The sequence below is a fragment of the Mastacembelus armatus genome, chromosome 10 (genome assembly GCF_900324485.2).
Source record: "Mastacembelus armatus chromosome 10, fMasArm1.2, whole genome shotgun sequence".
NCBI lineage: Eukaryota > Metazoa > Chordata > Actinopteri > Synbranchiformes > Mastacembelidae > Mastacembelus > Mastacembelus armatus.
This window is the reverse complement of record NC_046642.1, coordinates 9731817-9744384: the sequence shown is the minus strand read 5'-3', so window position 1 is coordinate 9744384 and position 12568 is coordinate 9731817. Positions and strand designations below refer to the sequence as shown.

At 39.1% G+C, this 12568-nt stretch overlaps 1 protein-coding gene across 8 annotated transcripts in view; it reads left to right on the top strand.

Moving 5' to 3' along the window:
* Nucleotides 1-12568, top strand: part of atp11c (ATPase phospholipid transporting 11C (ATP11C blood group)) — a 37253-nt gene that overhangs the window by 22363 nt on the left and 2322 nt on the right. Inside the window, exons 10-31 of one of the 8 annotated variants that reach the window (XM_026329892.1) lie at nt 61-142; nt 232-382; nt 843-1040; nt 1766-1936; nt 2313-2545; nt 2676-2747; nt 2837-2910; nt 3027-3130; nt 3292-3473; nt 5126-5392; nt 5493-5667; nt 5784-5886; nt 5996-6141; nt 6403-6462; nt 7162-7289; nt 7966-8101; nt 8213-8278; nt 8439-8542; nt 8674-8830; nt 9487-9571; nt 10039-10915; nt 12318-12349. In XM_026329892.1, the coding sequence (XP_026185677.1) occupies nt 61-142; nt 232-382; nt 843-1040; nt 1766-1936; nt 2313-2545; nt 2676-2747; nt 2837-2910; nt 3027-3130; nt 3292-3473; nt 5126-5392; nt 5493-5667; nt 5784-5886; nt 5996-6141; nt 6403-6462; nt 7162-7289; nt 7966-8101; nt 8213-8278; nt 8439-8542; nt 8674-8830; nt 9487-9571; nt 10039-10100 (2756 nt within the window). In that variant the 3' untranslated portion in view covers nt 10101-10915; nt 12318-12349. The remainder of the gene's footprint in view (nt 1-60; nt 143-231; nt 383-842; nt 1041-1765; nt 1937-2312; nt 2546-2675; nt 2748-2836; nt 2911-3026; nt 3131-3291; nt 3474-5125; nt 5393-5492; nt 5668-5783; nt 5887-5995; nt 6142-6402; nt 6463-7161; nt 7290-7965; nt 8102-8212; nt 8279-8438; nt 8543-8673; nt 8831-9486; nt 9572-10038; nt 10916-12317; nt 12350-12568) is intronic. The other 7 variants (XM_026329898.1, XM_026329896.1, XM_026329894.1 and 4 more) reach the window with 7 other exon arrangements.

Genomic DNA, 12568 nt, shown 5'->3' with positions numbered 1-12568 from the left:
TGACAATAACAAAAAATAAACTAATCCATCTTCTTTTCTCTCTCCTTTTTGTTTTTCAAGGTGTTGCAGTTTACACTGGCATGGAGACAAAGATGGCTCTCAACTACCAGGGCAAGTCTCAGAAACGCTCTGCTGTGGAGAAGTACGTTTAAAGGGAAAGGCGTTAAAAAGTTTAAAATACATGACATACTTTTGGTACTTTACGAATTTGATTTTTTTGTGTGATTTCAGGTCTATCAATGCCTTTCTTCTGGTTTACCTTTGCATATTGTTGAGCAAGGCTCTAGTGTGCACTACACTCAAGTATGTGTGGCAGAGCAAGCCTGGACAGGATGAGCCTTGGTACAATGAGAAAACCCAGAGAGAGAAGGACACAAATCTAGTGAGTACACTTCTTTATGCATTAAGCCTAAATTGTTAGTAGCTGGATGGATGTTGAGCAATACATGTCTTGATAGCTTCACAGGCATTAGCTCTGCTGTGAGAAGTATATTATCATGTATTTAGTATGGTAAATATTAGTAAAATGATTGGATTGGATTGGATTGGATTATTGATTCTCAAACAAGGCACTTTGTGGATGTTATTCACAACAGGTGCAGTGTGGGTAAAGATCTATGGTGCCAATAAATTTCCCCAAGCCTTCCTGGAAGTGTAGCCTTAAAGTGTAGATACAAGTGGTGCAATATCTAAGGACAAGATATTATTGTTTCATCTGTGTGAATGATTGATTCCAGAGTGCACTACATATGTTGTTTCAATGTTAGTAATGCATAGGAGACATATTTTAATATTTACTCCACATTTATGTATGAGCCTGTGTTTCTTTTTTTTCCTGTCAGTACCTAAAGATGTTCACTGACTTCCTGTCCTTCATGGTGCTCTTCAACTTCATCATTCCGGTGTCCATGTATGTGACAGTCGAGATGCAAAAGTTTTTGGGATCCTTATTCATCACATGGGACAAGGACTTCTTTGACCCTGAAATCAAGGAGGGGGCACTGGTCAACACTTCAGACCTCAACGAAGAGCTGGGACAGGTCAGGCAGATGGACAAAGCCTCAAAATGTTTTAAAGGAGCACACCAATGATTTTAGTTTGTGCAAATCACAATGTAATAGCTTAAATAGAAAATAAATTCAAACTATAAACCTTTTTTCTCAAAAGTTAAAATGCAGCATCCATATTGCATATGTAATGTATAAAAAAAAAAACTAGCACTATAAAATTGCCAAAAACATACCAGGTTTTTCAAATGGAACATCACCACTTCCTATCATAGAACTGCCATTATTTAATTGTTAAGGAAAAGAGGTTTGCACATAAATCTATTATAGTCAAAGGTACAACTAAGTGCTACAGAGTTCATGAAGGATTTTACCTAAGTCCTAAAAAAAAATAATATACTTAAATTTGAAGACAATAAAGTTAAATTCCAGAAAAAAATCCATGATCACAGTGGTCTCTTGACATTGCTACTACACTACATAGTATGAGCTGCTTTTATTAATACCTGTTTGGTTTTGCAGCATTGACTTCTGTGTTTTTTTTATGGCACTTCAAACAGTGCGGTTATAGATGAGTCACACTTGGTTTGCCAGATGATTACCTCAATTAAAGGTGATGCTTCGTTAAACTGATTAATGCACTGTAATTCTATCTGGGAGTAATTGCCTAATCTTATGGTTGGAACCTGTTAAATGGGCAACTGAATTTTTATGGGGTTGGAAGTGTTTGTCATGTATTTTTATCACATTCCCTGCAGGTGGAGTATGTCTTCACAGACAAGACAGGCACCCTCACTCAGAATAACATGGAGTTCATAGAGTGCTGTATCGACGGTTTCCAGTACAGCTACCGGGACACAGCTTCAGAGCTGGATGGATTCTGTGTCACAGATGGACCTGCAAACAAACTACAGCAGAAAGCTGGCAGGGTCTGTGTTGTGGTGTCCCTCCATCTGTTGCAAAAGTCACACAAGTAGCAACATATGGCCATTACATAGCTCAGTGCTCAGAAAGTCCCTTCACAGGTCACCTACATGCAGGCTTCCTTGACATGGCAACATATTCACGCAACATAGACTCAACAGCAAAGGCTGTGCACCTTACACACAGTTGCACAAATATGTATGTTGATAAGAAGCTAATTTAGATAAATGATTGTACATCCAGGGTTTTATCTGAACTCCAGCTACTGTATATGACTCCACATGCAGCTGTAAAGTAATTAATTATTAAATAAATTCAAACAGCATATATATATAGTAGTTATTTTTCCTATATTAAGCCAAGTTCATGTTATGTTATCAGGAGAGGGAAGAGCTGTTTCTGCGTGCCCTGTGCCTGTGCCACACAGTCCAGGTGAAGGAACCTATAGAACAGGGCCAAGGCCAAAGGGATGGACTCACAGACCAGGTGGATGGCTTAGGGGTGGCTGGAGAAGTGCTCCAGTTAGATGGAGATGGGGTTCAGCCAGCACAGGAGCAGAGAGGCTTTATAGCCTCCTCACCTGATGAGGTTGCTCTGGTCAAAGGTGCTATGAGGTAAAGAATGGGCTGCATGAGTAAATATTACAGGATTTACACAATGTCTTTGTTAGTATATGTTTTATTACTACATTCATACAACACATCGCTATTTAAATGTCTCACTCGTGGTTGTCTGCATCTGCAGGTATGGCTTCACGTTTCTGGGTCTTGAAAGTAAAACCATGAAAATTCTCAACAGGAACAAGGATGTTGAAATGTAAGTGTTATTACACATGCTGTATTTTTTATCTATCTTATTTCACTGTTGTACTACAAATAATTATTTCCATTTCGTACTTCCCAAAGATATGAACTGCTTCATGTGTTGAACTTTGATCCCGTGAGAAGGCGAATGAGTGTAATAGTGAGATCCAAATCAGGTGAGCCTGAACTTACTGTCAGGTTTACTGCATTGACCCTGATTTAGTGCTGACCCCCATCCCTTAAAATGTTGTGTGTTTTTGTGTCTGCATGTTTTGTTGATTTTTGTGTCCAGGTGACACATTGCTCTTCTGTAAGGGAGCGGACACTTCCATTTTCCCCCGTGTCAGACAGGAGGAGGTCGAAGGGATACGATTGCATGTGGAGCGTAACGCAACGGTGGGTGAAATAAGCAAACTGGTGGTCCACATTTAACATACTGCATATGCTGTGTAATTCTAGATGCAAGCAGTTTTAACTTTAGATTGCAATGATGTAGAGGCTGATTATTTTTGTATTTTCTTGTCATAACTTGTCTTGTCCTGTCTTTCACTGTTCAGGAAGGCTACCGGACGCTGTGTGTGGCCTATAAATGTCTCAGCCCAGAGGAGTATGCCCAGGCAGATGCTGAGCTGAGGGAAGCTCGACTGGCTCTGCAGGACAGAGAGGAGAAACTAATGGCTGTGTACAACCAAGTGGAGACTGGCATGAGTCTAATAGGAGCTACAGCTGTGGAGGATCGGTGAGTGCTCCCCAGCATACTTTAACCATGCAGCCCTCACTGATGTGCCTGCTGATGCTTGAAGTTGCTGAATGCCTTGCCTTTTGTTATCTTGTATATCGTATGCTGCTTCCTTTCACTTTCCTTTCTACAAACTTGAAAGTGTCAAACTCCTGATTAATAAGATAAATAGATGTGTCACTGTCACTTTTTTCGTTGCTTTGATTCTTTCATTCTGCCTTTCAGATCCCTTTTCCTTCTCTATTTCCAGATTCCTGGTAATTGTTTATCTGGTATATGATTTGGTTTATCCAATTTACTTAAGCATTAAGTTGAATCTAATCTAATCTAAAGGTGCAAGAAAAAAGCCGTTTTATTTTTAGTGTAAGTCAACACTGCCATCTTGTGGTTGACATGTGATACACTTCCATAATCCATCATATATCATATATCATCATATCACCATATATCACCTTCCTAAAATAATGGCCTAAGTCATTTTTTGACAAAAATGATTTTTTTGCATAAGTGAGTTCTTCATGATGCTGGCCACCTCTGGTAAAATTGCCCAAATCCTCAGTTGAACAGATCATGCAATTTCAACCCCATAATATAATTACCTATGTCAACAGTGTGACTTAGGCAGTTTTAATTTGCCCAAGTCACAAGACAGAGTGACTTAGGGAACTTTATAGGCTATTCAAGATGGCGGCTGCTTTAAAAAGAAAGAAATTCCTCTTAGGTAGCGAAGTTATTGCCATAATACAGGACCCAGACTCCATTGGTAAGTGATATGATTCAAAAACAAAGCAAAGATAAGGTGGAGGGAGAAGTGAGGAGATGCACATGTCCTTTTTGTTTAATTGTTTAGCTGTGCTTTATTTTGCACAGAGTTGGACAATCCTTTCACATTATCACAGGCAAATTTGCCATTTGTTTGGTCTAATCTAAGACTGATTACAGTTTTGCTGTTTGAGTTTGCGTTTACTGACTAAAGGGCCACTCACTGCTGAGTTTCTGTGTGCTCCACTAGTATTTTCAAATGTTTGTGGCTTACACTTCCCCATGGTCTGTGACAGTAGTGGGGGAAAAAAAAAAAGAAATGCAACGTTTTACCGAAGTCATTTATTCCAGAAGTAATTTGGCCAAGGTCAAGTTCAAAATTGAGTAAGTTGCAAAGGCAGGTTCATAAATTGGCCTAAGTCATCTAATCCTCTTATGTTACATAACTGAATGACAGCATTATTTGCATGCCAATAGTCATGTGTTGCCATAACCTTTTTGTGTGAAATGATTAATAAATATAATATATCTGATTCAGTTTTTTGAAAAACTTGAAAATATGACCTGGGCCATTATTTTAAGAGGGTGATGATATAAAACTTTAAAGAATAAGGCCAGTGATTTTCTACTTCTTTATTATTTTTTTCTTCATATCCTATCCAGAGACTAACATCAACAATGACTTTTGTAAGAAAGAAACAGAAACATGTCATTCATGGGATTGCACTTCATAATTAGAACATCCCCATCTCTCTTCCCTATGTTGTCGTTCACAGGGCTTCCTGTAAAATTGAATTGTTTCCCAAAGTTTTTTTTTCTAGTGATCATCTAGCTATCTTAACATTAATGTAATAAACTTTAATGTGTTTTTTTGTGTTCTTATCTCTCAGGCTTCAGGAGGAGGCAGCTGAGACCATGGAGGCACTGCAGGCAGCAGGCATGAAGGTTTGGGTCCTAACAGGGGACAAGATGGAGACGGCAAAGTCCACCTGCTATGCTTGTAGATTGTTCCAGAGAAACACAGAGTTGTTGGAGCTAACGGTCCGTACTTTGGAGGACGGAGGAAAGAAGCGTGAGGAACGACTGCATGAGCTCTTGATTGAATATTATAAAAAAGCTGTGCAGGAGGCACCACCAGTGAAGGCAGGCATCACCAGGTCGGTACCCAGGTTTTTATAATTTTTTAGCTTTTTTTTTCCGATTATTCAATCTTATTCTTGACTAATCTTTAGCCCATTTCTCTTCACTGTATTACAGGAGCTGGTGTTCGACCAACCAGGACTACGGTTTTATCATAGATGGAGCCACTCTGTCGATGGTGCTCAACTCCTCTGAATCCACCTCAAGTCGCTACAAGAGCCTGCTCCTGCAGATCTGTCAAAACTGTACAGCTGTGCTGTGCTGCCGCATGGCTCCACTACAAAAGGCACAGGTCAGAACAATCGGTTAAAATGTGGAAAATATTTATTCATTAATATCTTTTACAGTGAATATTTGATTTAATCATTTTTTTAAAAAAGCTGCCCCTCTTTCTTGCTTCATCTTTAGATTGTTAAAATGGTGAAGAACTCTAAAGGCAGCCCAATCACTCTTTCCATTGGAGATGGTGCCAATGATGTCAGCATGATTTTAGAAGCTCATGTTGGCATTGGTGAGAAACCTCACGCTGAAGCTGATTAAGCTGACTCTGCTGTCCCAAGCAGAGAGGGGTCTAATTTTTTGTGAAGGTATTATCTAATTATTTGTTCTCTGTTTTTCAGGCATTAAGGGTAAAGAGGGTCGGCAGGCAGTGAGGAACAGTGATTATGCCATCCCCAAACTCAGGCACCTCAAGAAACTTTTGTTAGCTCATGGGCATCTCTACTATGTTCGCATTGCACACCTGGTTCAGTATTTCTTTTACAAGGTAGGAGGAACAGGTACTTCTGTCATATTGACTTCTCATTGTTAAGGCTAAGGGTACATCCTTGCATTTTCCATGCAAACCCACATGCTAACTACACTGGAAAATAACAAGTAAAAAGATGGAGATATGGCAGAATTAATGGGCTTAACAAGTTAAACAGATTTTAGGTCAAACTCAGGTTAATGTTTTGTTTTTGGTTTTTTTTTTTTTTCAGTCATGTGCATTTCTGTGAGCCTGTTCTCTTTCTCTATTTACCAACAGAACCTTTGCTTCATCTTACCTCAGTTTTTGTACCAGTTCTTCTGTGGCTATTCCCAGCAAGTGAGTATGTCCAGAGGCCAGTTAAGGTTCAGAGATGTTCTGAACACACACGTTTCCTTGAGTCAACATGTCCCGAATCCCGAATTTCTTTCCCTCAGATTGCCCCTTCCTTACTGGTCCTGGGATGTTTGTGCTCTGATTGTTATTTCTGTACTCATCTTATACAGACATGTTTCATGTTTTATGATATGTGGGTATTATGTAGTCATTGTGGCATGTGCTTATATCTGCAGTGTGTAGTCATTCCTTCACAACTGTTATCACTTGAGAGTACACTGGATAAATTCAGGTAGGGATTAGATGACCTCATTACAGTTTGGAGCAAACCAAAAACACTTGTTTTATGAGAAATAAATATATTGAATAAAAGTTTTGTAGTTTTTAAAATATTTTTGGGCACTGAATAAAAATTGTTCCTGACATAGAAATAGATTCATAAAGTCACATCTTTATTATACCTTTTAATAGAATGGATTATGTTTTGGTATGGTATGTTATTTTTATTTTCTCTCATGCCACATGACCCTCAACTTAGGTCTTTCATAAAAACATGAAAGATGAATATAAGCTCGCTTATGTGATATACTGTATGTATGAGTTTTGATATTAACCCCTGGTTGCCCCATCCTTCCTCCTCCTTACCAACCCCTCCCCCTTCACTCCCCCCCTCTCTTGCTCTCATGCCCTCACCCTCCCCAGCCCCTGTACGATGCAGCCTATCTGACGATGTACAACATCTGCTTCACCTCTATGCCCATCCTGGCTTATAGCCTCTTGGAGCAGCACATCTGCATTGATGTTCTGCTGGAGAATGCTTCCCTCTACAGGTAAACCTGGGAATCGCTGCTTGTTTGCATTACACTTTAAGTTGTTTCCAATATATATTTTTCCCTAATTTATGATTTAGAGCTGAGGTCTGAATGGCCAAACTTTGAGTCTTTTGGTTAAAAGGAAAATAATTTTAAAACTGGAAAAACAGAAATGTGGCCAAGTACTTCCAGTTCCAAAATGAAGTCAAATCAGCACTGACTGAAGGTGTAGGGCAAGGCATATCTTATTACCTTTTCACCATTAAATGTAAAATTTTAATAAAATTGAATTGAATTTTGAAGTTTGAGCAAATCTGTTGTCCAAAGCCACAGTTATACAGCAGCCAGCTGTTTCTGCTTCTTTAGAAAATTTAAGAAATAGGAGGCCATGCTCCATTAGCCATGTGATTTTTATACTAATAATATTTACTGTTTTGTCCACCTTTTTTAAATGTTGTATTTCTGTATTTCTTTAGTTAATCAGACATATGCCCTTTATCCAGAAATATACTCAAATCAACTATAGTCCTTTTCATGTCTTCTTGATCTACGTGATGAAGCAGTTTGACTTTATTTTTGTTTAAGCAGAGCTGTTCATTCGTCACTAAAATCTTTTATGGTTCTCCTTTTTATAGCTGCAAAGAGACACAAAATAATGACTTTGTTCATTTTTCTCTTGCCTGACTTGCTTTAGAGAGATTGCTAAGAATGCGATGCTACGGTGGGGACCATTCCTCAAATGGACATTACTGGGAGTCTTCCATGGCTTGCTCTTCTTCTTTGGTGTTCGACTTTTGTTCTGTAACCCTGCACTCCAGGATAATGGCCAGGTTTGCCATCTGATTTATTTGGCTTTCTAAAAGGATGTTACATCCAATTACTAAGCATTGTTAAGCATTTTCTCCAAAGTACATTTGCCTGTTTGTGTTATGTAAACCCAGGTTTTTGGCAACTGGTCATATGGAACAATTGTCTTCACTGTGCTTGTCTTCACGGTCACATTAAAGGTAAACCATTCCCTGGCTGTTTCTCTTGTGACATGATGTATTATTAGAGCAGCCGTTACATGAGTTTGGAGCAAATAGCTTCTCTTGCACAACATTGACTTGGGTCAAGTGTGTTGGATCTTATACATGTGCATTCAGTGACCTTTCTCCACTCTTCCAGCTTGCCCTGGACACACGGCATTGGACATGGATCAACCATTTTGTAATCTGGGGATCCCTGGCTTTCTACGTGTTTTTCAGCTTCTTTTGGGGAGGAATAATATGGTTAGAAAACTATTTAGGTTAAAATAAATAACAGTTATTTTACCTGACCTGTTTTTTTTTTTTTTTTCATTTTTATTCAGCATCTGTAGCTTTTCCAGCCAGTTTGAATCAAAATGTTCCCTCTCCTGCAGGCCTTTTCTAAAGCAGCAGCGTTTGTACTTTGTGTTTGCCAACATGCTGAGCTCGGTGTCAGCCTGGCTGGTCATCATCTTGCTCATCCTGCTCAGTCTACTGCCAGAGATTCTGCTTGTGGTGTTCCGCAAACCCCGTGGCCCCCGCTCTCATCAGGTAGAGCTGTAACACACACACACACGCATTGCACTCCTCTCTCTCTCTCATTTTCTTCCCCTCTTCCTTCTTCCCTCTTTGAAGTACTCCACTCCTAGACTTCTGTTGTTTGAATGTTAAAGTAAACCATCCTCAATGTGTTTCCAAGTGAAGTGAAATTAGTGGTTGGGAAATAATTACAAAGGAGATCCAAATCGAACCTTTCAGGTGTCATTGAATTACTGCAAAATGAATGCAGCTTTATGTATACAGAGTAATGCTTCACTATAGAGGTCTGCTGGGCTCTACCAACAGTTTCAGCTTTGTTGTCAGATGAGGAGGTGGTGGACAGATGTATATAATATGTAAACACTATTTTTATCAGCTGACATTCAACCATGCTAGCTCTCTGCTAACCACTACTACAAAAGATGTTTGATGTTGTTTTACTATCTATAACAAGCTTTAGTCTTTAAAAAATAATTGTAATTAAAGGGTTTTGATATTATTTTACTGTATCACACAAGATGTTCCAGGCTAGAGACTAAGACAGGGATCTAAGATGGTGCTACATGTATTTTTACAACTAGATCTTTTAAGACTCAGCAGGATTTTTGCATGTTTTAAATGTGATTGCGTCTGAGAGGGACAGTTCAATTTAACTCTCATTTCCTCAGGAAGAAACAGACAGACATGTTTTGTCATTTCCATCAGTGCCCCATGAGGATAATCTGTTTTCCAAGCAGCTGGAAATGTTTGGTGGTATGTGCTGTGCTCTCGGGTGTGTTCCACACTTTTTTTTTTTTTTTTTTTTTTTAAATGATTCTAGACTTGTTTATTTGGGAAAAGCATTAAACCAAACCAAATGTTTTGCACATATGAGAGGATACTGCAGTTTTTGTACAGGATATACCTTATAATAATCGAGTTTGTATTAGTCATTTAGCAAAGTAGCAAATAAAAAATGTCCAAAATAAATATCTCAATATTTTTGTTAGAGTAAATGTTTGCATAGTATGGATTCTGTCTACAGGGTACATGGCAGTTGTAACTTTCTAGTATGTGGCATTTTTTGTTTTAGACCACCCCCTTTAACCTTATTTTTACTGACATCTTCCTTTCCAAGTTTGGTTTTCCCCAGCTGATCTTCATGCTTCACCATTTAACACATTCTTACTCTTTTTTTTCCATCTCTTGATTTCTTCCTGTCTGGACCTGCTGCTCTAAAGATGAAGCATCGCCTTCCTTCCTCGGGGACATCTACTATCTTCATGTTGTCGCAGACTGCTAGCACTCACAGCTTCTCGTGGAATGACTGAGGTCTCTCTTTCTTTGTCAGCTCTTACGCTGCCAGTCTTGCTCGTTTCCTACTTTTGTGTCCTCCCTTCTCCCACTGTTAGACTCCTTTCTTAACCTCCAAAGTACATTGAGCTGGTATTCTGTGGCTTTTTACAGTCTCTGCTTGATTGGACAGGTTAAGTCACACTTTTGAATGATTACATCAGGAATGGTAGAGCTTTTCTTTAGATTAAATTGGAAGGAACGTTGGTCAGTGGGCTTACGTGTGCCCACTTCAGCCAGCAGTGTGGAGTAGGTCTGGGTGTTTGTGCTGAACATATGCAGTCAGTCTACCATCCTTGTCTGTCCAGTTGTATCAGTCAGTGTCTATTCTCAGCTGCCTGTGCTGCTCCAGTGCCTGCTGTCTCTGCATGTCCAGTCGGGTGAATGCAGCACATCAAAGCACCCAAACTGACCTGCATGAGGTTCAAGTCAGCAACTTCATCCTGGGTCCTCACCACAGTCCCTACAGGCCGCTGCATTTTGTCTGTGCATGCTGTATCGTATGTCGTTGGAGAAATGTGCAAGGGCATCTGAAGATTATTTTTCCGAGGAAGATGTTCCCTGCGTGTATGTCTGTGTGCGAGAGAGAGAGAACACAATGTGAAGTGTGTATGGATTTGTCAGCGTAGTGATGTCATTGTCTCTTGCCCTTCTAGAAGAAGCTGGCTCAGTCGAGTGCGGGGGGCCTCCCGTCTTCTCAGTCTTCAGCCAGGCCCCTGCTCATGAGAACCTTTTCAGATGAGTCCCATACTGTCATTTAAAGAGGTACCAGCCTAACTTTAGGCCCTCTAAGCCAATCAAAAACTAGCTTCCCTAGCCAACTTCTCCTCCCTAATTCTGAGTTTTAACAAGAGAATCAAAGACCTGAAGACTTACAGGCCACATCCAGCAAAACCCAGTGATCTTATGTTATGTGTCAGCTGATATTGGCTGGCTTCCATTTTTTTTTATGTCACACTTAAGTTAAAAGGTGCATTTGCGTAACTCAAACGCATCTCCAGGAAAAAAAAACTTTTTTTTGTAGAGACACATTTTCCTTTCAGCCTCCCTTTGGAAGCGCAGCTTATATTAACTTCTGCATGTGCTTTTACAAACCCAAATGAATGTTTGTAATTTTGGTCTATCTTATTTACAGACTAGGAATGTGCAAGTGTGAAGTGTCTGTGTCAGTTTGTTATGGCAGTTTAAAACAACAGAACTGACCTGTGATTACAACTTCGCTGGTTTGACATTCATGCACTGTGCGTAATGTGGTGTTTTAGCCATGACTGTTTTTGTGCTGTGTGCATGTCCAGATCTGTCGGTGGTGGTTGAACGCTTAATTTTTGGCTAATACTGGATGCATTTGTGTGTGCTGAACTTAGCTCACTGCATGACATAACATGGGATGTTGCCTTAACCTCGGGCCAAATGCTTCTGCATTACCTATGGTGGGTAGTCAACAAAATAAATGGAAACACCAATTCAAAATATTTAAAAAAAAATATACAAGTGAAATATTGAATTTTTTTTTCACTGTGAATATAGAATTATGTAATGTGAATAAATACAGACAAAACAAACAGGTTTTATATATATTCTGAATATGTTGAATAGACTAAGGAAATTTTAACATTCAGCTCTTAATTACAAAATATTATTTCATCCTGCTTCTTTATTTATTGCAGGGTTTTTTGGACAGGCTTACTGTGGTCTGAATGCCAAAACTATCAATCCATATAACTGACCTTAGACTTAATCAGTAAACTCAATAAAATGTTCATTAGGATAACTGCTGGAGTTAAATAAAATGGCCTACAAATGCTTATCTTGAAACAGAAAGAAATACCATTTAAAAATGTGCTATGTTTTACAAATAGATTGATTCTTACCGTTTTGTGGTTTATGTATTTTGCCTGTATTTGTTCATAAGATTATATCATATCTTATTAATCTATTAGCATTTGGTCTTTTTGATAATAGGGAATAATAAAGGTAATTATTTAGAAGATTTGGCCATTTGATGTTGCATTAGATGTTTCTAGGTGTTTGTATTTGTTTGTCAGCCCCTGTAGGTAAATCTGACTGTTCCTGTTCCTGCACCTTCTCATCAGCCTTGACCAGGGTCACTGGCATGGTTTTTGCATCAGCTTTTACAGTTTAACATGCATTTCTATTCTCCCTGTAGCTTTCAGAGGGCAGCCTCCTACAAAAATCCAGGTAAACCACAAAATGTCAAACCAAACTAGTCTGTCTCTGTTCACCATGTCTGGTGAAATCTGGAGCACTTACTTCTTTGTTTTTCTCTGGTGGTGGGGAAGGTATTCTTTTGGTGATGTATAAGTATGATGTTATGTCACCAATCAGTCTTTCTTTGTTGATTTTATGTCATTTCAAGGTGTCTTGTTGTCTTCCTCTTTTTCTGCACAAGCTTGCAGT